General features: G+C 41.3%; 1 protein-coding gene across 1 annotated transcript in view; it reads right to left on the bottom strand.

Annotated features, from left to right (window-relative positions):
* LOC309548122 (uncharacterized protein) overlaps positions 1-23,879 on the bottom strand; it is a 537,501-nt gene that overhangs the window by 432,964 nt on the left and 80,658 nt on the right. The window contains exon 7 of the mRNA XM_082248087.1: positions 18,838-19,057. Within this exon, the coding sequence (XP_082104213.1) occupies positions 18,838-19,057 (220 nt within the window). The remainder of the gene's footprint in view (positions 1-18,837; positions 19,058-23,879) is intronic.

Here is a 23,879-nt window from a genome sequence, read left to right as displayed (position 1 = left end):
AATACACTCTTAGAAAAGTACACTGTTAAATAACACCCCACTTCAATATGTGGTATTGGGGGGGCCACTGGTCTATTACACCAGTTGTACAAAAAATTGGCCAGTGAGTTTGGCACTGTGTGTAGCAGAGTAAAGGCAGCAAAAGAGGCAATATTGTTGCAGGACACAAATACACTTATAAAAGTATACTCAGAAAACACCACACTTCAATATGTGGTATTGGGGGGCCACTGTTCTATCACACCAGTTGTACAAAAAATTGGCCAGTGAGTTTGGCACTGTGTGTAGCAGAGTAAATGCAGCAAAATAGGCAATATTGTTGCAGGACACAAATACACTTATACAAGTAGTAAAGGGGTAGTGGGGGATAGGAATGTAAAGGGGTAGTGGGGGACAGGAATGTAAAGGGGTAGTGGGGGACAGGAATGTAAAGGGGTTGTGGGGGACAGGAATGTAAAGAGGTAGTGGGGGACAGGAATGTAAAGGGGTAGTGGGGCTCAGGAATGTAAAGGGGCAGTGGGGCTCAGAAATGTAAAGGGATAGTGGGGCTCAGGAATGTAAAGGGGTAGTGGGGGTCAGGAATGTAAAGGGGTAGTGGGGGTCAGGAATGTAAAGGGATAGTGGGGCTCAGGAATGTAAAGGGGTTGTGGGGCTCAGGAATGTAAAGGGGTTGTGGGGGTCAGGAATGTAAAGGGGTAGTGGGGGACAGGAATGCAAAGGGGTAGTGGGGGATAGGAATGTAAAGGGGTAGTGGGGGTCAGGAATGTAAAGGGGTAGTGGGGGTCAGGTATGTAAAGGGGTAGTGGGGCTCAGGAATGTAAAGGGATAGTGGGGCTCAGAAATGTAAAGGGGTAGTGGGGGTCAGGAATGTAAAGGGGTTGTGGGGCTCAGGAATGTAAAGGGGTTGTGGGGGTCAGGAATGTAAAGGGGTAGTGGGGGTCAGGAATGTAAAGGGTAGTGGGGGACAGGAATGTAAAGGGGTCGTGGGGGACAGGAATGTAAAGGGGTAGTGGGGGACAGGAATGTAAAGGGGTACTGGGGATGAGGACAGGAATATAAAAGGGTGGGGGGGGACAGGAATGTAAAGAGGTGAGGACAGGAATTTAAAGGCGGAAGGGAGGTGATATAAAGGGGGCTGAGGACAGAAATGTGAAGGAGGAGGGGCATGATACCAAGGGGCATAAGGATAGGAATGTAAAGGGGGGGTGATGACAAGGATGTGATGGGGGGATATGAAGGTGGGCTGAGGACAGTAATGTGAAGGGGGGGGTTGTGATGTGCAGGGGGCTGAGAACACTATTGTAATGACAGGATTGTGATGTGAAGGCTATGAGGCTAGCTTTATAACATTGCTACCTGTGTTCTGCATGTAGGCAGCCCATTCATCTCATTTTGTGTAATTGTCAGTATAGTAATCAGGTAGGTCAGTGTAGGAATCAGGTAGGTCTCTGTAGTGGTCAGGTAGGTCAGTGTAGGTGTCAGTATAGAATTTTGGTAGGTCAGTGTAGTGGTCAAGTATGTCTCTAGACCTAAACCCTATTGAGCATCTATGGGGCATCCTTAAACGGAAAGGTGGAAGAGCGCAATGTCTCTAAAATCCACCAGCTCTGTGCTGTTGTCATGGAGGAGTGAAAGAGGACTACAGTGGCAACCTGTGAAGTTTTGGTGAACTCCATGCCCAAGAGGATTAAGGCAGTGCTGGAAAATAACGGTGGCCACACAAATTATTCACACTTTGGGCCCAATTTGGACATTTTCAGTTAGGGGTGTACTCACTTTTGTTGCCAGCGGTTTAGACATTAATGGCTGTGTGTTGAGTTATTTAGAGGGGACAGCAAATTTACACTGTTATTCAAGCTGTACACTCACTACTTTACATTGTAGCAAAATGTAATTATTCCAGTGTTGTCACATGAAAAGATATAATAAAATATTTACAAAAATGTGAGGGGTGTACTTACTTTTGTGAGATAGTGTATATAGTTGAGATAAGCCCCCTGAGCCCCTGAGACCACAGAATACCTATAAGCGGATAATCAGAAAAATGAATGTCATTGGTCCCAAACTGGGTTTGGAGTACATGACGAAGTTGGAGATATCTATAGAAGTGGGTTCGGGGGAGATCACATTTATCCTGCCATGTTTGAAAAGAAGTTAAACATTTCTTTCATATAAATCCCCTAAAGTGATTATTCCTTTATTTTCCAAAAACTGAAAATCCATAAATAATTGAAGATGGGGGAACATTGGCTTATGCCAAAGTGGTAAAGCTGAATCAATGTCCACAAAATCTGAAATTCTTTTGGCCTCCCTCCACACCGTTTGGGCCAAGGTCAGCAGTGGTATAAGACACCTGCCCAGTGTCTTTGCCGGAGCCTCCAGTGCCACCAACAAATGTCTGAATTTGAGCACATAAGCATGGTATGACTCGACCACTGCTGGGGTGGCTGCAACCAACCAGTCGGTCAAGTGGCGTAATTGTCCAGCCAGGTATTAATAGTATAAATTAGGCAATGCCATGCCTGCCTGGGCCCTAGGGTGCTGTGAGGTAGAGAGTTTAAGTTTACGTCTAGTATTAGCAAAAAATAAAGAAGACAAAGAGCGTATCTAAGGTTTTAAAAAACGATTTAGGCACTGAGGTAGGTACGTGGGATGTCACATACAAACACTTAGGTAGTAGAATCATCTTTATGAAGTTAATTCTTCCTGCCACTGACAGAGGGAGCCTAGTCCAAACACGAAGCTTGAGTTTGACTATCTGAAGTAATGGGTCTAAATTTGCCTTTATAGCATCCGAGGGGGACAGAGTAAAATGAATCCCCAAATATTTAAACAAAGACACTATGCGGAGAGGGCTTGGGGGGTCTCCGAGGGGCAGAACCCGGGCATCAAAAGGCATCAGTGCCGAGTTCTGCCGATTCATTTTAAGGCAAGAGTATGCAAAAACCATCGATTATTTGCATCACTGTTCCCAGTGAAGGGAAAGAGTCCTGCAAATACAGAAAAAAGTACTCTGCATAAAGACCTATAATATCAGTTCTATCGCCCATAGTAATGCCCTTTAGGAGAGGAGACTGCCAAAATCTCAGTGCCAGGGTCTCAATAGCCACTGCAAATAATAATGGGGATAATGGACACCCCTGCCTGGTACCCCTATGGAGTTGTATGGATTGGGACAGTAAACCATTGACTAAAATATGCAAGGTGGGGGTCTCTTTTTGAAACTTAATACCAAAGCCAAAGGAATGCAGTGCAGCCATAAGAAACTGCCATTCTATCGAATCAAAGGCCTTGACAGGGTCCAAAGAAGCCAAAGCACAGGATTCTGGGAAAAATTAAGCTGTACCTTCATTTGTGTCCTACGGATATTGAAAGAGGTGGACTTCCCTGGCATGAAGCCAGTTTGGTCTGGGTGAATAATAGTGAGGATTACTTACGTCGGTTGGGCAAGATCTTTGCAAGAATTTTGTAGTCTATATTTATTAGGGAAATTAGGGACGATATGACGCACAGTCTGTTAGGTCTTTATCAGGCTTAGGCACGAGAACGACAGTGGCTGAATACATCTACTGTGACAGTCTCCCCTGCCTGAAAGCTGCAGAATATATTTGTAGCAGGATAGGAGCAAGGATATCTAGATATCTATATCTCCAGAGGCAGGTCATCCGGATCAGGTGCCTTCCCCTTACCCATAGATGCCACCGCCTCCCTGACCTCCTCCTCCATTATATCTGCCTCCAGTCCCTCTCTCTGTGCCTGGGTCAGTGTAGGGAACAACAGATCTGAGAGGTAGTCATCATTTTCTTTGCTGGTGTTTGTAAGAGTAGATGTATACATGTTTGTAAAATCATGAAAGCAGGTAAGTACATCCCCAGCTACGCGGGACTCGGAAATGCCTGGGCGTACTATCTTAGTTACAACAGTGCTATTCACTTGTTGTCTTGCCATATGGGCCAGAAACTGACTAGACTGGTTACCAAATTCAAAATACTTCTGCTGTGTCTAAAAGGTTTTACTCTTAGCATTGGTAGATGCTTGATCTGCATACATGTGGGACAAGCCCTCCCAGTGAATACGACTGGAGGTGGAAGGGGATAAATGTTTTGCTTCAGCTAATTGATATTTCTTTTACAGTTCTTCTTCGTCTTGTCAGGGAGCACATTTAATATATGAAATAGTGGATTTAAGGGCCCCCCTTAGGTATGCCTTCAAAGTATCCCAGAACAATAAGCCCAGCTCAGCACTGTGTGCCTCTAGAAATACAAACAATTGGTCTGGGATCCAGTCATTAGACCCAATTTGGGAAAGCCAGAAGGGCTGAACCCGGCATGGTCTGCGTATACCCCCATATATACCCCCATATATCAATCGATAGTGAGAAGGGAGAATGATCCGATACTAGGGAGATACGAGATGGAGGAAAACTTGGTAAGTAGTTTATCATTCTCTTCATAATCCTTATAAATGATCATTCAACTACTTGACTATTTAATAAGAATTTATCCCGCTCCTCTATGTTCTTGGAGTACTTTTTTTACTCTTATTATTATGTTTATTTACACATATCAACATGTATTTACTTTTGATATTTTTCAATACTGTATGCGTTATTTGTATATTTGTATTCTCTCAAATTTATTCATTAAAATTATATTTTAGTATCACTTGAAGGTTAAAAAAAAAAAAAATGCAGCAAACACTTCTAAGGACTGGTAAGCTGCATTTTTGTTTTTGAGTTTAGATACACTTTTACATGGACACATTTATGTGCGCAATGTAATGCACAAGTGATGACTGTTTTCAGACAATATTTTGCTGGGAGGGTGGGAAGCGTGTCTTTACTGTTGGAAATGTTTTTAATATGTGTTTTTTTAACCACTTAAGCCCCCGAAGATTTTACCCCCTTCCTGACCAGGCCCTATTTTGCGATTCGGCACTGCGTGATTTTAACAGACAATTGCGCGGTCGTGCGACGTTGTACCCAAATTAAATTGACATCCTTTTTTTCCCACAAACAGAGCTTTCTTTTGGTGGTATTTGATCACCTGTGCGATTTTTACTTTTTGCGCTATAAACAAAAAAAGAGTAAATTTTGAAAAAATAACAATATTTTTCACATTTTTTATATGAAATTCCCCAAAAAAATGCAAAAATCAAATTTTTTTAACATTTTTGGCCAATTTGTTTTCTGCTACATATGTTTGGTAAAAAAATTGCAATAAGCGTATTTTGATTGGTTTGCACAAAAGTTATTGCGTTTACTAACTAAGGGAAAGATTTCTGTCATTTTTGGTGTTTTTTTTTTTAACGAGTAATGGCGGCGATCTGCGATTTTTTTTGCGGGACTGCGACATTGCGGCGGACAGATCGGACCCTTGACTGACATTTTTGACACTTTTGGGGGTACCAGTGACATTACTACAGTAATCAGTGCTATACATATGCACTGTTACTGTAAAAATTACACTGGCAGGGAAGGGGTTAATTTTATTGGTGATGCAGGAGTTAAGTGTGTCCCTAGGGGCGTGCTTATAACTGTAAAGGGGTGTGGCTAGCGATGTAATCGGGGGTCTACACGAACCCAGCTTGTAAGGCCGAACTAAATAATACACCTCAGGAAGTGCCGCCATGGCTAACAGAAGATAGACTTAGAGCTAAACTAGAGAAACTTAACATAAATAAATCCCCGGGACCGGATGGCTTGCACCCGAGGGTTCTTAAAGAGCTCAGCCAGGTGATTGCCAGACCATTATTCTTGATCTTTAAGGATAGTTTACAGACGGGTATGGTGCCAGCTGATTGGAAAAAAGCCAACGTGGTACCAATATTTAAAAAGGGGCCGAGATATATCCCGGGTAACTATAGGCCGATCAGCCTAACATCTGTAGTCTGCAAAATATTGGAGGGGATGTTAAGGGACCACATACAAGACTTTAGTAATGAAAACGGTATTATAAGTATTAATCAGCACGGATTCATGAAAAATCGTTCGTGCCAAACCAATCTATTAACCTTCTATGATGAAGTGAGCTGCCACCTAGATAAAGGTAAGCCTGTGGATGTGGTGTATCTGGACTTTGCAAAGGCCTTCGACACCGTTCCCCACAAACGCTTACTGTACAAACTAAGGAAGATAGGTATGGACCATAAGGTGAGTACCTGGATAGAGAACTGGCTCCAGGGGAGAGTACAGAGGGTGGTGATTAATGGGGAGTACTCGGATTGGGCGGGTGTGGAAAGTGGGGTCCCCCAGGGTTCTGTCCTGGGACCAATCCTGTTTAATTTATTCATAAATGATCTAGAGGAGGGGATATCTAGTACAATCTCAGTATTTGCGGATGATACTAAATTAGGCATGCCAATATCCTCTATGCAGGATGTGGAAACCTTGCAAGCGGACCTGAACAAAATAACGGAGTGGGCAACTACATGGCAGATGAGATTTAATGTTGAAAAATGTAAAGTAATGCACTTGGGGGCCAGAAACCAGAAAGCAAGCTACTCGCTAGGGGGGGAACCTCTGGGTGAGTCTAGGATGGAAAAGGACTTAGGGGTACTGGTAGACAACAGGCTTGGCAGTGGCATGCAATGCCAGGCCGCAGCAAGCAAAGCCAACAGAATACTGGGATGTATAAAAAAGGGGATTCACTCCAGAAATAAAGAGATTATTCTCCCGCTCTACAAGACTCTGGTCCGGCCACATCTGGAGTATGCTGTCCAGTTCTGGGCACCGGTCCTCAGGAAGGATGTGCTGGAACTGGAGAAAGTCCAGAGAAGGGCAACAAAAATAATTAGGGGGATGGAGGACATCAGCTATGAAGAAAGACTACAAGCCCTGAACTTATTCTCTCTGGAGAAGAGACGATTGAGGGGGGATATGATATCAATGTACAAATACTGTACGGGCGACCCGAGCATAAGGAACAAACTATTCAGAGAAAGGAGATACAATAAGACTCGTGGCCACTCACTAAAACTAGAGGAAAGGCGGTTTAACCTTAAAGTGCGTAAGGGGTTCTTCACTGTAAGAGCGGTAAGGATGTGGAATTCTCTTCCACAAGCAGTCGTATCAGCAGGGAGCATTGATAGTTTCAAAAAACTGTTAGATGGACACCTTAAAGACCACAACATACAGGGGTATACAATGTACGGCTAAAAGCAAACACACACACACATCATAGGTTGAACTGGATGGACTGATGTCTTTTTTCAACCTCACTAACTATGTAACTATGTAACTATGTAACTATGTAACCACAGAGACATACGATCCTACATAGCAGGATCCTATGATCTCTGCAGTTAGATCAGGGAGAATGACAGGCGGCTTTGTTTACATCAGCCGCCTGCCTTTCTCCCTCTACACGGGGAGATCAGGAGTGGACATGAGAGTCACACGCGCGGACATGTTAGGGAACGAGCGGGGGCGGTAGCGTGCCCCCAGCGGTGCGAGCTCGCCCCCTAGAGGCTCACAGGCTAGCGACGTAGCCCTACGTCACTTTGCCTTTACAGGACTGACCGCCGCAGTAAATAGTCGTGCGGCGGTCGGCAAGCAGTTAAGTAGAACAAAACATTAAAATGACCCATTTAACTGGAGTGTAAAAAGTGCCTAAAAATCCAAAAGTAAAATTATTTTTTTCAGGAAGCTGGAGCATTGCCAAGGGTAGCATAAATAAGCAATTACATACAAATGAATAATAATAATGAAACAAAAATAATGATTTTTATTTGACTATGAGCAAAGATCAGTCTGCATTAGTTTTAAATGCAGGCTTTACAACAACTAGAGATTATTTTATCATGAGATGCTGTGAGAGATTACTGCATATGTCATCTATCTGAATTCAATTCTTGGCCATAAATGAAATACTACTGCTGCAGCAAAAAGTAAAATAACAATAGCCTGCACAGATTATTACTAGTTCATATTGGTACGAAGGTGATTCTTCTTCAAAGTACATGTATATACATGCTTTTTCTGTTATTGTTCTTTGCCAAGGTAAATCAGCCTTACCCTGAGAATATTGTGCTTCTTGGAAAACCTGTCTATAGACTCAGATATGTTCCTTAGAAGTAGCTAATCAGATTCAGCAGATGTTGAAATTGTATTCCTGGAAATAATGTTCCCTTGGGAATGACAAAAGACTAGCTGGCAACATTTCAGAGCAGCAAAAAAAAAAAAAAAAAAAAAAGGAAAAAGATACAGTATCTTCTGCAATTTACATGTCTTACTACAGAGGAAAGAATTGCATTGCTGCTTAAACATCTTTCTTTTCAGAAAAGGTCAAAATCATTTGCGTATTTTTTTTTTTTTGTAATCCGATCCAAGATTTATACTTTGTTTTACATCTATCTCAAAATGTCTATTATTCATAGATTTACAATGGCTAGTTTTTAATTCATAATTCACACACAAACTGATTTACTACTAAGAATTTTTTGATTTATCACTTTAGCTTTAACAGCAGATAATGCCATAGGCATCCCTAGCAGTTAAGTAAAAAAAAGAAAATTGCAACTTACAAATTATTCGATGTGATGGCTCCATTCGTTTTTCTTTCCCTGTGCTCCTTCAGCTAGAGTGGCGTCACTCTAATACAGGAGGTATGCTACTTGCCAGATCACCAGGTGAAAACAGAGGGAAAGAAGCCTAAAAAAGAAAACTAAAACAACCACCACATCTGAAGATTGGTAAGCTTTAATATATTACATTTTTGGGTTTTGGTTTGCTGAGAAACCACCGGACATCACTGGCCTCTATGTGAGTAGTTCTACAACTTCAACAAGATAAGGCTGCATTCAACGTGCTTTGAGTTTATGAGATATGTGAGTGCAGCCATTGTTGATTGTAATAAAGAATTGCAATCAAGGTTTTAATATGCAAGGTGTGTGCTTCCCTGTTTTTATCTTGTTTGTCTTTTGCTCAGATACAGTACAATTTTTTGCTCATGTTGTAATCAGGCAGAGCTGTAGAAGAGTTTGCTTCAGTTCTTACCAAAGACCTGGGACTATATTTCGATAATCACCATTTCAATTGTTTGCCACACTACTGGTGGTCTTGTTTTTATCTGGCATGTAACATGGACAGTGTTACTTTTAGAATACATTCCTATTCTAAAGCCTCTTCCAGCACCAGCTTCAATGTAGAGAAGGGTAAGCAAATGGTCCACATCTTCCCCCAGGCTCTGCAGCCATTGTTGCTGCCTCTCCTCTACACTGAAGCCAGTGATGGAAGACGGTCATGTGACTAGACCGGAGCGGCTTCAGAATAGGTAAGTATAGAAATCATTTCTTTTACAAGGGAGAGAGAATAGTCTTAGAATAGGGGTGGGAGTACCTTTAAGCTTAGTCAAGGGTTGACTGGAATGGCACTTTAACAATGCTATTCCAAATGCATAAGCTTTGATTGGCATAATTATTTGGAAGCACTGAAATAACTGGATTTTTTGTCATTTCAAAGATCATCACATAAACAGGATGTTTTTTTATAATGCTCCCAAAAGATCGCCATGTAAAATATTACAAATTAGCATAAAAAGATTATTTTATCAGATGGCTTTAATTAGATGAAAAAATGGGCTACCTATCAAACAGGAATGCCAGTCAGATTAACACACAATTTGTTGCAGATTTATATTAAGTAAAATAAATAAATTACATTTAAATGCTTGAATTTCCCTTTAAAATCACCCTCTTATAATCCTCTGTACATACTTTCACCCAACCAAGCTCTGCTGCTACTTCTTCATTGTCCATTCACAGGCCATTATTTCACCAACAATCATTCCATGAGATTATATGTGCATTTAACATAGTTTAGGCATGGTATTTATCTGTAAAAATCTCCTTTGTGTAGACTTCCCAACGCCCTGAGACTGCTGCTTGGTGCTGCTATCCCAGATATAATGTCAGCCGCTCCAGCAGACTCAGAGCTGTCACTCAGGTGACACTATATAGCATTCCCCTTCACTCTTTCCCCAGCAGGTAAATAATAGGTTGTGCAGAGAGGTGAGAGGATATACAGTATATATATATATATATATATATATATATATATATACTGTATAATAGCAAGGGGGTTGTGCTAAATAATTACTCTTTCTGCTGTAGTAAAATTTGCTAGCATGTTCAGAGGCTGTGTCTTATATTACGCCAGCTATAGGTTTGGCGATTTCCCAGACTTACATATAAACAGCTATTGTTTTAGCAGCAAAAATTGTCTTCTTGTGTGAACATTTCTCAAACAAATGCAGTTGCAACAATGATTGCACATGCTTTCCACTAATACAATGGGAAAATAGATATTATTGTTGTATATTGGGTAAATATAAACGATTCAATGGACAATGTACACTTTTTTTTTTTTTTTTTGTAGCTCCCATTGTTTTACAGGAGTTCTGACCAACCACAGTATTTAAGCTACATTAAGTAAACAATAGCTTTACGTTTTGACATATTTGGCCTTTGCTATATAATACTACAGTGATAATACACTCATGTAGGAATGGCTACTCAAACTTTCCAAATAAAAGGCCAGCGGCATAAGCTGAAAGGGGGGCTCCATAACAACAACAAGAACAAGGAAAGAAAGTTTGTGCAAGAGAGGACTTAACAAGACCAAAGAAGAGACTTCACATGGGGGATGATGCTAAATCTACTGTCATGTACCTGGTTGGTGAGCCTGATGTGCAGAGGAAGGCCTGACATACAGCTCTGGCTCGAGGGCAACTCATGGTGAGACAGTAACTGCTAGAGCACGGCGAGGTAAGATAATAGTATCAGTCCAGTAGTCTGCGCTGGTAGTAGCCGATGAGTCATGGAAGGGAAGCCAGAAGCAGCTGACAACAGGCAGAAGGCAGCAGGCAGATGTGACAGCAGAATGGCAGGATGCAGGCAGACTGGCTTGGAACTTGGCTGGTGACAGACTGTGGATGCACAGCAGGAGGCAGGAGCTGGACTAAAGGAGCTGTAGCAGGCTGGAAGAGCTGAATGCAGGGTCAGACAAGCTGGGTCGGTAATGGGTGGGCAGATCAGGCATTGAGGGCAGACAGTAGAATAGTCAATTCACAAGCAATGTTGGCAACAGGTGACGGGTCAAACAGGAGGCAGAATTCGGGGTCAAGCCAGGGGTCAGGGCAGGTAGCAGACAGGAATAGTTGGGAACAAGCCGGGTCAAGATCAGAGGTCAAACAGTAGTTCTGTTTATAGGCCGTTTGGTGCCAGTATTGGTGACAGGTACTCGACTGGCGCATGCACATAGGCATGAGCCTAGAAACTGCACCTGCACTATGGCGGAGCCTTTCCTGACATTGCCCCCTCCTTTTGCGATGCCTCCGGATGCCCAGCTGGTTATTCTTTTGTGGATGATTACCAGTGCCATCTTAAGAGTAGGGATGATCGAACTTTTGAAAGGTTTGGTTCGACCAGAACACCCGAACTTCGGTAATAAAAAAACACAATTTTGAAGCCCTAAAACCAAATAAATGCCCCTAAAAAGTGCCTAGGGTTCTGGGTCATGCCCCAGGGACTATTAATCACACAAAAAAATTTCTTAAAAATTGTCATTTTTGATAGAGAGACAATTATTGAAAAAATTATTGAAAAAAAAATGAGATTTCTTTGGATTTAGAGTCTGGGAGGTCTAAAAAGTGTACCTGTGAAGTTTCAGCTCTGTCCAGAACAAGAAAAAAAGATCATTTTTCTTAGAATTTTTATTAGCGCAGGGATGGGGTTCCGCTACTTTCACAACTGGGCGTTTTTGTTTCAGGCGTTTATTGGGCATTTTTTGGGCGTCTTTTGAGGCAGGCATGACATCTGAACTTCTGTATAGGGGTATATATACACACACACACACACACACATATATATATATATATATATATATATATATACACATACACACATATAGGTGTGAAAGTAGCGGAACCCCATCCCTGCGCTAATGAAATTATTTGCAGGGGTGGGGTTCCGCTCCTATCACACCTAGGAGCGGAACACATTCCTACAAATAATTTCATTAGCGCAGGGATGGGGTTCCGCTACTTTCACACCTATATGTGTGTATGTGTATATATACATATATGTGTGTGTGTATATATACCCCTATACAGAAGTTCAGATGTCATGCCTGCCTCCAAAGACGCTCAAAAAATGCCCAATAAACGACTGCAACAAAACGCCCAGGTGTGTTGTTGCAGGCGTTTATTGGGCATTTATTGGGCGTCTTTGGAGGCAGGCATAACATCTGAACTTCTGTATAGGGGTATATATACAGACACATATATGTAAATATACACATACACACATATAGGTGTGATAGGAGCGGAACACCATACCTGCAAAAATTTCATTAGCGCAGGGATGGGGTTCCGCTACTTTCACACCTATATACATATGTGTATTTGTATATATACATATATGTGTGTGTGTATATATACCCCTACACAGAAGTTCAGATGTCATGGCTGCCTCAAAAGACGTCCACAAAAAAGCCCAATAAACGCCTGAAACAAAAACGCCCAGGTGTGAAAGGAGCGGAGCCCATCCCTGCTCTACTGCAATTCTAAGACAAATTATCTTTTTTCTCTAGCGGTCACCCTGACATGGAAGAGTTTGGTCACCCTGCCATAGCAGTCAGAGTCAGTTCACCCTAAACTACACTACGGTCACCCTGACACTTAACACTTTCCCTACAGAAACTAGATTATTGAATCTAACTATAGTGGTATATAGTACCCTAACTACACTAGATATCCCTTTCCTCACACTAATAATTGCTAAATGACACTTTGAAGCAGAAGTAACAGAACTGCTTCCACTCTCTTCCACAGCCCCTGTATTACAGTGCTAGAGATTTGGCGGGGCTATGTTATATACTGGGGGGCATATTCACTACTGATTGGCCTCTGGGCCCCCTAGTCACTCCAATGACATTCCTAGCATCCTCCTGCCCCCTCAATTGGCTTTTACTGATGTTTCTGGTCCAATCACGGGCTTTTAAAGCCCAGTTCCTGTCCCATTGCATTTTGGGCGGTTCTGGTTGCCGAATTCCGAACTTTTTCCGCAAAAAGTTCAGAATTCGGCCGAATTTCGAACAGTCAATGTTCGGGCCGAACCGATGGTCGACCCGAACCGTTCGATCATCCCTACTTAAGAGCATTAAAGGGCCCCGGGCATGCAGTGCACTGGGACCCTGCCTACACAATCACCCATGAGAATAAAAATGCAAATTATCGATAAGGCTTTATTTATTATTACAGCAGTGCCAAGCTAATGACAGCTTCCAAGTTCGGCAGCTGGATCCGCTGAACACACACACAGGAAAGGGAGTCAGACTCGACTGTCCTGTGTGTGCCTGTTCACGTGGGGGCGGACAGGCATTCCTGCAGTTGTTGGCTCCCCCTCCATGGCCCAAGTGGCCTGACAGCAGCGCAGGGCCGGCAAGCGCTTGCCACCTGCTAAGTTCGGTGGCGGGATGCAAACGGAAATCAGGACTAATGCTTGGCTGGGTCACTGGGCAGGTGGTGCCCCCGGGCAAGTGGGGCCCCCAGGCAACTACTCAGTGTGCCTATTCAGTAAGCTGGCCCTGATGATTACAAAAAAAATCACAAATCAGGTTCATAGCATGTAGGCTTCCAAGAGTTCTCTTCTTGCCCATAACCCTAACATTTAAATCAGGTATTGCATTTGACCCCTTCGTATTCTATAGTCCACAATCACTTCAATTTCAAATTCTTCATCCCCGCCAATGATTACAGGTTCAGGTGGTCCTGATTCCCAACCCAGAAAAGGATCTGGCACTGTAAGCTTCTAAAAAGACACATGGAACATTGGGTGTATCCTAAAGGATTCTGGTAGTGACAGTTTGTAGGAAACATTGTTAATTTTCCTTCTTACCAGAAATGGACTCAAAAATGTAGGTGCCAGCTTCTTTGACGGACACGCCAGTTTCAGGCTCGTTATAGCTAACCATACCTGGTGTCCTGGTGCAAGATCAGCTCCCCCTTTCTCCTTTTATCAAAAGCCCTCTTGTTATCCTCCTGTGCTTTAGTCACAGCCTCCTATAACAGCTTATTGTTGCAACTGAACAAGTCCAGGGTGCTTTGGATGCCTGAGACCGAAGATTCAGGAACAAGGTCAGGCAGGAAGGTAGGGTGGAAGCCATAATTCACAAAGAATAGGGGCTGCTTTGTGGCTGCATGACAGGAGTTATTATAAGCTAATTCCACTAGTGTCAGAAGTGACACCACATCGTTCTGGACAAATGAAGTAAAACACCGGATGTATTTCCCCCCCCCCCCCCCATTAACTGAAAACGTCCCGGTATTCATAGTAAACCTTTGGCATCTTTTGGCAGAGTTCAGTATCAATGTCCATACATAACAAGGTAGTTGGTGGCAGTGATGGTTCTGTCATGCAATGTTCTTGGCAGTATGATTACTGGACTTCCAATTAATCTGCGGCTTGTGGGCCTGTAGCAACAGCAGGCCCAAGATGACAGGAAAGGTGAAGAAATTGCATCTAAACGTAATAGTTCTTTATGGTTAGTGGACGTAACAACCAGCAAAGGTGGAGTCTCTTTCGTCACCAGTCCAGATTTCCCACAAGACCCATCAGCCAGGAATACAGTGAGTCCCTGTTTCGTGGACTGCAGAGGAATACGTTGTTGGGCTCCAAAGGTCAGATTGACGAAGCCGCTGCAAGCACCTTCAATAATCGTGGTTACCCACTTGGTTCTTCCCAAAAGCTTGAAGGAGACAGAAAGAGCGGTATGAGCTGAGCTGGCCAACAAGGATGACTGGTTAGCTAGGGAGATGGAAAGACACTTACACAGCTTAATAGTAGTAGGTGCTATATAGTATTGGGTAGTATTGTACCTGCGTCCTAAAGATTCATATGTCATAGAGGAAGAGAATGGAGGCACTGAGGACTTTCATGGTACCGGAAGGATTTACAACACTGTAGTAGTAAAAAAGATTGCTGATAATAAGTGTTGAGCGAACACGGACTGTATTATTCGCGTTCGTACCGAATAATTGTATTTTTGTTACCCGAACACGGACCCGAAAACTTTACTGTATGTTCGGTCATTTTATTTCCTGTTTTGTATGTAATGGCGTGCTTTTAATGGCGGGCTTTCAACAGCCAATCAACAAGCGTTTAACTGGTGTGTGCCATCACAGCCATGCCTACTAATGTATTAGTAGCTGTGATTGGCCATCTGAAGCATGTGATCATGTCTTTATAAGTTCTAGAGCCCCAGCGCGCCGCGTCATTATGCTGTAGTTTAGGGACAGAGCACACATCATACGTGCTGGCTGCTGATTAGGGACAGACAGTGATTCTGTGAAAAATTGTGTCCGAAAAGAATGCAGGGACAGGTCAGAGTGCAGGCAGGGAAAGTTATTAGAGCATTTTAGGGCGAGGCTGGAGATTAGGCAGGGTCAGTCTTCTATATCGATTTTGCTGTGTGGGGGGTGGTGCAGTGAACGATCTTATTGAGCATATTAGGGACAGGCTGGAGATTAGGCAGGGACAGTCTACATCGATTTTGCTGTGTGGGGGGTGGTGCAGTGAACAATCTTTTTGCCCTCACTTGAGCCCACTGAGGAGGAGGAGGAGGAGGGAGAAAAAAATCTATTTTTATTAGTCAGTTGTGTGCAGCGTTCAGCTATATTTCACTACAGATTGCTGTTCTAATCTGCTATCAAAAAATTAATTTAAAGGGGAATTTTTTTTAAGAGCACTTGCCATGCTCTTAACTACATTTTCCTGCCATTTGCAGCACTCTAGCCCTTTCCATTGGTGTTTTAGAGCCATTTTAGTGCCTGAAAGTTCGGGTCCCCATTGAATTCAATGGGGTTCGGTGTTCGGGTAAAGTTCGGAAAAAGTCCGGGACACGGACCCGGACTTTTTTTTCAAGTTCGGCCGAACCCGCCGAACACGGACATCCAGGTGTCCGCTCAACTCTACTGATAATGTTTTCACTGCTATCCTTGGGATTGAGTGGGCTTTTGCCTATGTGACATCCTTTACCATTAGGACTGGGGTTCTTTTTATGTGAGAGGGAATTGGGCCATACACTAAAGGTCTATGTATCCACATGAGACAGTGGAGTTTGTATTTAATTGCTTGTTTGCCTATTTATCTCTGTGAATCTATTATATATTCGCTATTTCTGCTATGTCATTGTTGATAGTTTGTATTTTTCTATAGATCAATTCCTCCTGAATAGCACTCCTGACGAAGCAGATTCACCGCAAAACATGTAGAGTAAGATTGGAGGTTGATCAGTGGCCCCCCTGTGTGGAATTCATATTGTATAATAGTTTGTGTTCAATTCATATTGAATGGCCTAGGTGCCGTTATTGAACTATGATAACAAGTGCTGTGTTGTCTATTTTCCTCCCTATATGGCGGTTGCTGTTGGTTTTAATATTTAATATATAAAATCAATAAAATGTGTATATTTTTTACTACTACGGTGTTGTAAATCCTTGCGGTACCATAAAAGTTCTCAGTACCTCCATTCTCTTCCCCTATGACTTACGCAGCTTAGCTGGGCAGTTGCACACATAGCCCTTCAAAGAACTTGGAACACATTCACAAGCAAATTCGTCCTTGAGACCTTCTGATAGCCCCTGGCAGAATTGACGTCGCAGAGCTGCGTCATTCCAGTTAGTATTTGCACTCCAGCGCCTAAAGTCAATGACATAGTCCTCAACTGCTCTGTGGCCTTACTGGAGGGCATGAAGTGCAGACTCCGTAGTTGCAGTTTGTTGCCGGTTATCATACAACTGGGCCATGGCATTGAAGAAGGAAGACATGGTGTTCAGCTGTGTGTTATTTTATTCCAGAAGATGATGAGCCCAGGTCTGGGGTTCACCCTCGAGCAAGGATATGATGAACCTCACCTTTGTAGATTGTAATGAGAAAGTCTGCGTTTGCAACGTAAAGTAAAGCTGGCATGCATTGCAGAATGCTCTAAATTTAGTCCGGTCACCAGAAAACCTTTCAGGGGCTGGTACTCGAGGTTCAGGAGGTAACATCACTACTGCAGGGCCAGCACGAGTCTCTGTGAGGTCAGGGATTGCACACATTCTTCCAGATTAACATATCTCTCCTGCAGGATCGTGACTGCTTGTGTGAAAGCTGTGAGATGCTCGTAGATCTCATCCAATGGAGAGGGTTCTCTTGTAGGCTCAGACATGGCTGTTTGGTACTGTCACATACCTGGTTGGGGAGCCTGACATGCAGAGAAATGCCTCTCATACAGCTCCGGCTCAAGGGCCACTGATGGTGAGATGGTGAGACAGTAACCGCTAGAGCACGGCGAGGTAAGAGCGCCTATTATCAGTCCAGTAGTCTGTGCTGACAGTAGCTAATGAGTCACGGAAGGGAAGCCAGGAGCAGCTGACAACAGGCAGAAGGCAGCAGGCAGATGTGACAGTGGGACTGCATGATGCAGGCAAACTGGCTTTGATCCTGGCTGGTGACCGACTGTGAATGCACAGCAGGAAGCAGGAGCCCAAAGATGATGAGCTGGACTGAAGGAGCTGTAGCAGGCTGGAAGAGCTGAATGCAGGGTCATATAAGCCGGGTTGGTAACGGGTGGCGAGATCAGGCAAAGAAGGCAGACAGCAGAATAGTCAGGTCACAAGCAGTGTTGGCAATGGGTGACTGATCAACAGGAGCAGCAAGCAGAGGCAGAATCTGGGGTCAAGCCAGGGGACAGAGGAGGTAGCAGACAGGAATAGTTTGGAGCAAGCCAAGTCAAGAGGTTAAACACAGAAATCAGGAACACACTCACAGAACGCTGTAGAACAAAGAGCAATTGGCCAGTGCAGAAACTCTGTGTAAATAGGTCGTTTGGCACCAGTATTGCTGACAGGTGCGCGCTCGAGAATGCACATTCGCGAATGTACAAGCACACATCTGTGGACATCTGTTCGGCCCATGCTCGACTGGCGCATGCGCAAACATGTGCGCCTAGAAACTGCATCTGCACTATGGCGGAGCCTTTCCTGACATCTACACTACGAGATTGCCCATTCTACTGCAACAATCACTTGAGTATAGCCTGGATTCCTGTTTGTTATGGAAATCATGAACTATAACCCAAGCTAAGTTACTTTTTAGTATATCCCTAACGTACAGAGACCATTGCCAATGATCATGCTAGGTTTGGTAGTGTGTGCATGTGTGTTGTATGCATATTTATGATATTCTGTATGTCTTGTTCTGTTTTCCTACAATTGTAAGAAGTTTGTATGTACATCATTCTTAATTAGTAAAGCACATTAATATACTACAGGGGTTTCTTCTTTCTTACTTTACTGTAAAGTAACCTAAACGATACAAAGCTAAACAGAGGCCCATTGCAAGTTAGCAAAAATCGGAAAGAAAAAGTAAGTATTTAAAATAGTTGATTTTTCAGTGTTTTTAACTTGCAATTTTTTTAAGTTGGTGACAGGGTCTCTTTAACGTGAGTAAAGTGAGGTCACCAACTTGGTTATGCTGTCTGAAAGAGATGTGTGGATCTCAGGACAGTCTAAACAAAATTAAAAATTCTTTGGCAGGTAGACAGCTTCCATAAAGGTATCAGTAATGTCAGGAAAGTGTAATGGACTTGGACCAATTGTATTTATTCTTTCTAGTTTTTAAGTCTACACAAAAAGAAATGTTTTAAAATGTTTTTAAATTATATTTTTGCTGATTATAATAAAAAAGGAAAATGGATACAAAACACAGTTTACCTAAATGTTGCAATACATTTGGCAAAATATAATACAAAAATATTGGTTATGAACTATGAAATAAAATGTAAATAAAGCTTACTCAATTTTTTCCCCTTTTAAATTTTTTTCAGATCGTATAAGTTTATCCAGCCATATAAACTGTCGTAGAGCTTTGGGAAGTAGGTGTCCATTGAGTCTTTTACATATTGTTGTAATGGCACTTGAGTTTGATTTAATGATGGCGCAGAGTGCATTTCCCAGTGCTTCACTCCCAGCACAGCTTAAAGGCGGTGGGGTCTTTTGCTGTACTTCTGCAATTCCTTCAAAATAATAAATCAAATCACATTTATATTACAGATGTATGGTAATTTGATAAAATGACTAAAATGCCAACTTATTTTGCTATAAATTTCCATTAATTTCAATTAATTTAGCAGGAATAACACTCTACACATTTAGCGTATAAAAAATAAAGGCTAAAGAGCATACTATTTATGACAAAACTGGACCCTATTATGCCTCCCCAAAATTTCCAAATACATTGGATGGATAGTATGTTTGTGTTTACTATTTCAACGATGATTAGGTCAGTTCTTTTTCTCTTAGGATTGCTATTAAAATGTAATTGATTTATTACTATACCTTTTAACTTGCATGGCACAGTACTTAGTGCTATAACTATATCTAATGTGCATATATCTAAAATGTATAGTAAAAGTGCCAAACCAGTGACTAACTGATATAAAAAAAAAAGCAAATGACAATGAAAACTTGTATTACCCAGAATTTAGAGTTATACATTTAACGAATGTACAAATTGCAATAATCATACTAAATATTAATAAAAATAGTGCACATTTAACTTATGCATAGCATTAAGTGCAATGTCCACAGATTCACTATAATGTATTAAACATATTCTTTAAAAATTCCTACAGAAACTGTCAAGTTTATTTCAACATGTTCAACGTTTTTTAAACACAGACTTTTCATATATATTTGGATACCCTTTATCTTGCAGAGATAATGCTGGTGAGATTTTTCTGCAATATGAACCAAAATGAGTGTGAAAATCAGGAAGAGGGGTTTATAGCAGGTCATCAAAATTTCACTTTTCATTTTGCCCAGGTAACATTCAACCAAAAAAAAAAAAAAAAACCCCAAATATTCAACTTGATCAGTTTCTGCTGAAATTCCCTCTAATTCCCTGTAATCAATTGTGTTGCTGACTGGGCTATAATTCGAATGTTTAACCATTTTTCCCTTACTAGTCAAAATCATTGGGTGAATGAAAAAGCAGGAATGTGATTGTATTCATTTCCAGGCATTGGCTTTCCATGTATGCAGAGTTTCAGCATGTGTTGCATTGCTGGAGAAGGAGTTCTCTGTGACATCATTGTCCATATTTGGACCACTATCAAATATGGGCAGTGATGTCATGGGGAACCCCTTCCCCAGAACTTCCTGGGCTCATTAAACCATACCAGTGGTGGAAAATTCCTCTTTGCTCAAACACTGTTGAGATAGAGGAATCCATGCTACCTCTTCTGCTGACCTTACGGTTCTGGAGGGATGCCAAAGGACACCTTTAGACATCAATGGAAACTTAAAAGGTAAATAATTTATATAAATATTACTAATTTTTCTTAGCTGTTTTCACTAGTGAACTGGTTGGGGTGTATGTAAATTAAAATGTGTGTTTTTAATACAATTTCAGCCATTATAGGGTTAGGTATAAAATAAAAACAAAAAATAAGAACATTTTTCCAGGTTCCATTAATGTTTGAAGAAATATAAAGACTATATTTGTCTATATATGAGCAATAATATAAATTAACTGTTGCTTTGGGAATGGCACCCCCATTACATACCACTTAGTATCCAGATAGCAGGGGGGCTGTATGAATTTATTCCTTGCTATTGTCATACCAACCTGCATGCCCGGTGTGGTGGGCTGCTTACTTCTGGGAGAGGAGCAACGCCATTACAAAAATAATTGAAACAAATGTGTATAAAAATTAACCATGGAACTATTAATCACATATTAAAAACACAAGGTTCAGGACTGTCATGGGAAGTCCATCAAGACTGATGCTTTTTTGATTTTTGTTTTTTCTTTTTTAACTTTCTGTCTAGATCTGTTTGTACATAGCATGTTTGAATACAATTACTGACTGGTAGACTGATCTATTACCTCTGCTGGAAGTCTGTTCCAAGCATCAATGACTCTTAAAATAAAATAAAAATATAAATACAAAATAATACAATATAGGGTTGGTTTTGAAAATCCTTCTGCTAGTTTGAGTTCAGGTCCCATGTTCTTGATCTCAGCTTCCTATTGAAAATACTTCCTTCCTAAACCTTTAAAGCACTTTAAAATACACATTCAAGCACTTTAAACTAGAGAATCGTTTACATATTGTGCAAGGTGAAAATGTGTGAATGGGATGAAGGGTACAGTAAAGCACTTTTTCTACTGAAGATTAGATGTGGGTGAATCTTGATTCATTACATTTTCAAACAGACAAACCTAGTTTGATGCAATTTTCAATGGGCAAATGTTGGGCTAAACTTGTAAAAAAATGATCAAAAACTAATTTGAACAGTAAATTTGAAAAATCAAATATTGAATACAAAATGAGTGAATCCTGGGTGAATATTGTACACATCTTGGTGGAAAAAAATAAATATACCCCTTTAAGTAAAAATGAGAAAGTATTTTAAAAGCGATTAATTCTCCCCCTCTAAGTGGAGAAACCTCCTAAAGACAGATATATAAAAAAAAAACATGCAAACCAGGTGGCTAATAAAGATGAAGAAAAACAGGAGGATAGAAGACCTCATCCTCTGCTCTCCAAAGAACTATGAAATCCACCATCAAACATGGTTCAACTGAAACACCTTCACATTCTCGGCTAAGGGTAAAGCCGCAATGCTCAACTGTAACTAAACCATTGCCCTCTCATTTCGTAACTTGGGGGTGGTGCTGAAGGGTTCCTGTCCTTCCCATTTCCCACTCTGCTAGTAGCTTATTCCTCCCCTCATTCCTCTGCCTTTCCCCCATCTCATCTTTCCTGCATTGAAACCCTGATTGCTCTCTGTTTCCATCTGACCCCCAATTTCATCCTATTCCCTCCTACCACTTTCCCATTCTCTCCCATTTTCCTTGACCTCATCTTCTCCATTTCTATATATCTGTACCCTAAAATGGATAACACACTTTGAAGTACTCTTACTCTCCTTCGACAGCCATTCTAAGCAGTACTGATTAAACACACGTCTCCATAATTTCCCTAGGAAATTGCTGAGGGATCAGTCTATTTCTTCAACAACACTCTCATTGATGTATTTACCAGTTGTCATGTTTACTGCCGATATATTCAAACTGCTATGATACGTGTATTCCATTACACTATACAATGTTTTTGAAGACGGTACAACAAAAATAGCTTTCTGTTATGTACTGTAACTAAATAAAAAATTTACAAAGAAAAAAAAAAATAGAACATGCATGTCACTAAAATGTGGTTAAGGAAAACTATAGGTTTTAGAATAAACAATTATGTTACATACTTGAAGTCATTTGGTCTAATGATTTAATATATTTAAAATACCTCCCCTTTCAAAAAGTGTTTCTATAGTTTCCCTCTGGCCTATGTTAGTTTTACAATGGGCATTTGTAAAACATATCTGCAGACATATAAGTGATTTGTAATATTGGACGTGCTTTGCTAGCTAGTTATCTTTCCAGTTTATGATTGCTTGAATATTGTCTTTGGTTGTATAGGTATTTGTCTTTGGTGCAGAGGTTGTATTATTTGCTAGCATCAGTGCTGCATGCTACTAATATGTGTCTTATGATATTTATGCCTCTAGAGTACTGTTTTATGTAATAATTACTTAGTAACTAAGCTGTTCATGTTTACTCATTTATACAATATAATATTTTCACCTTCAGTAGAACGGTGAGAAGAGGATGTTGATTATTAATATTGATATAATTTATAAATGTCCATATTATTATTTGTTTGCTCATTTTCTTACAGTCGTTTTTCATCATTTCTGGGGACACCTAATTTTTAGACTTTGCTTTCTATTTATTCAACACAAACCCATCTTCTATATTTTACCAAATAAAAAACAACAATAGCACAAATATCATGTGACATAAAAAATTGCAACACCCTTTATTACTTAAAAAAAAAACCAGTTCCCATACTGAGAAAGCTTTTTAACAAATTGGATAGTATAAGGCCATGAAACACCATCCCCTCATAGGATACACGACAAGAATTTGCTCAAAACTATTCACGCAATCTTCCCTTTCCTCAATACACTCATAATTAACTCCCATTTTGGGAAACCCTCAGTTCACACCGGACTACAAGGATAGAACCTTTTGAACTCTATTTGAGTCAGGCTGCTACCAGGCCTCTCCAACTCCGCCACTTCTTACAATCCCTGCCACCCCAAAATGGGTGTAGTAAACAACTTACTGCTTTTTGAGGAACACTGTTCTAATGACGGCATATTACCACACATACTCACTACTGTTCACACCCTCAGGGACTTACCAACCACCTTATTTATCCAAATGGGAGCGAGACCTGAATCGTACTTTTACCCCAGACCAACAAAACCACATCATTCAGTTCTCATTTAAGTCCTCCATGTGTACGAGGATACAAGAAACCAATTTCAAACTCCTGATAAGGTGGTATCATGTACCACTATGTTAAATAAGTTGTTCCCTATGGCCACTGATCACTGCTGCAGGTGCTGGGAGGGGCAGGGGACACTTCTGCACATCTTTTGGTCGTGTCCCAGGCTCGGGAGTTTTGGAAGACAGTACAAGAGGTATCTCAAAAATTCACAGAATGTCCAGTCCCTAATAACACTGCTTTCTTCCTTCTCCATGCCTCTAATATCTCAGCAAAAATTTACAAAAAATCTGTCATTCACCATGTCCTGGACACTGGCAAAATGTGCATTCCTCTTAACTGGAAAGAATCCAAAGCCTCCGACCATTGGCCTATGGCTTAGAAAGGTAGAGGAGATAAACAGGATGGAAGATCTTGTCCTCTCAGCACGTCACCAACATGAGCACTATTCCAAAACTTGGGCTCTGTGGAATATGTTTGT

The sequence above is a fragment of the Pelophylax lessonae genome, assembly GCF_965119305.1.
Source record: "Pelophylax lessonae genome assembly, chromosome: 2".
Lineage (NCBI taxonomy): Eukaryota > Metazoa > Chordata > Amphibia > Anura > Ranidae > Pelophylax > Pelophylax lessonae.
Note: the sequence above shows the minus strand (reverse complement) of the source record. Positions and strands in the feature narration are given on the sequence as shown.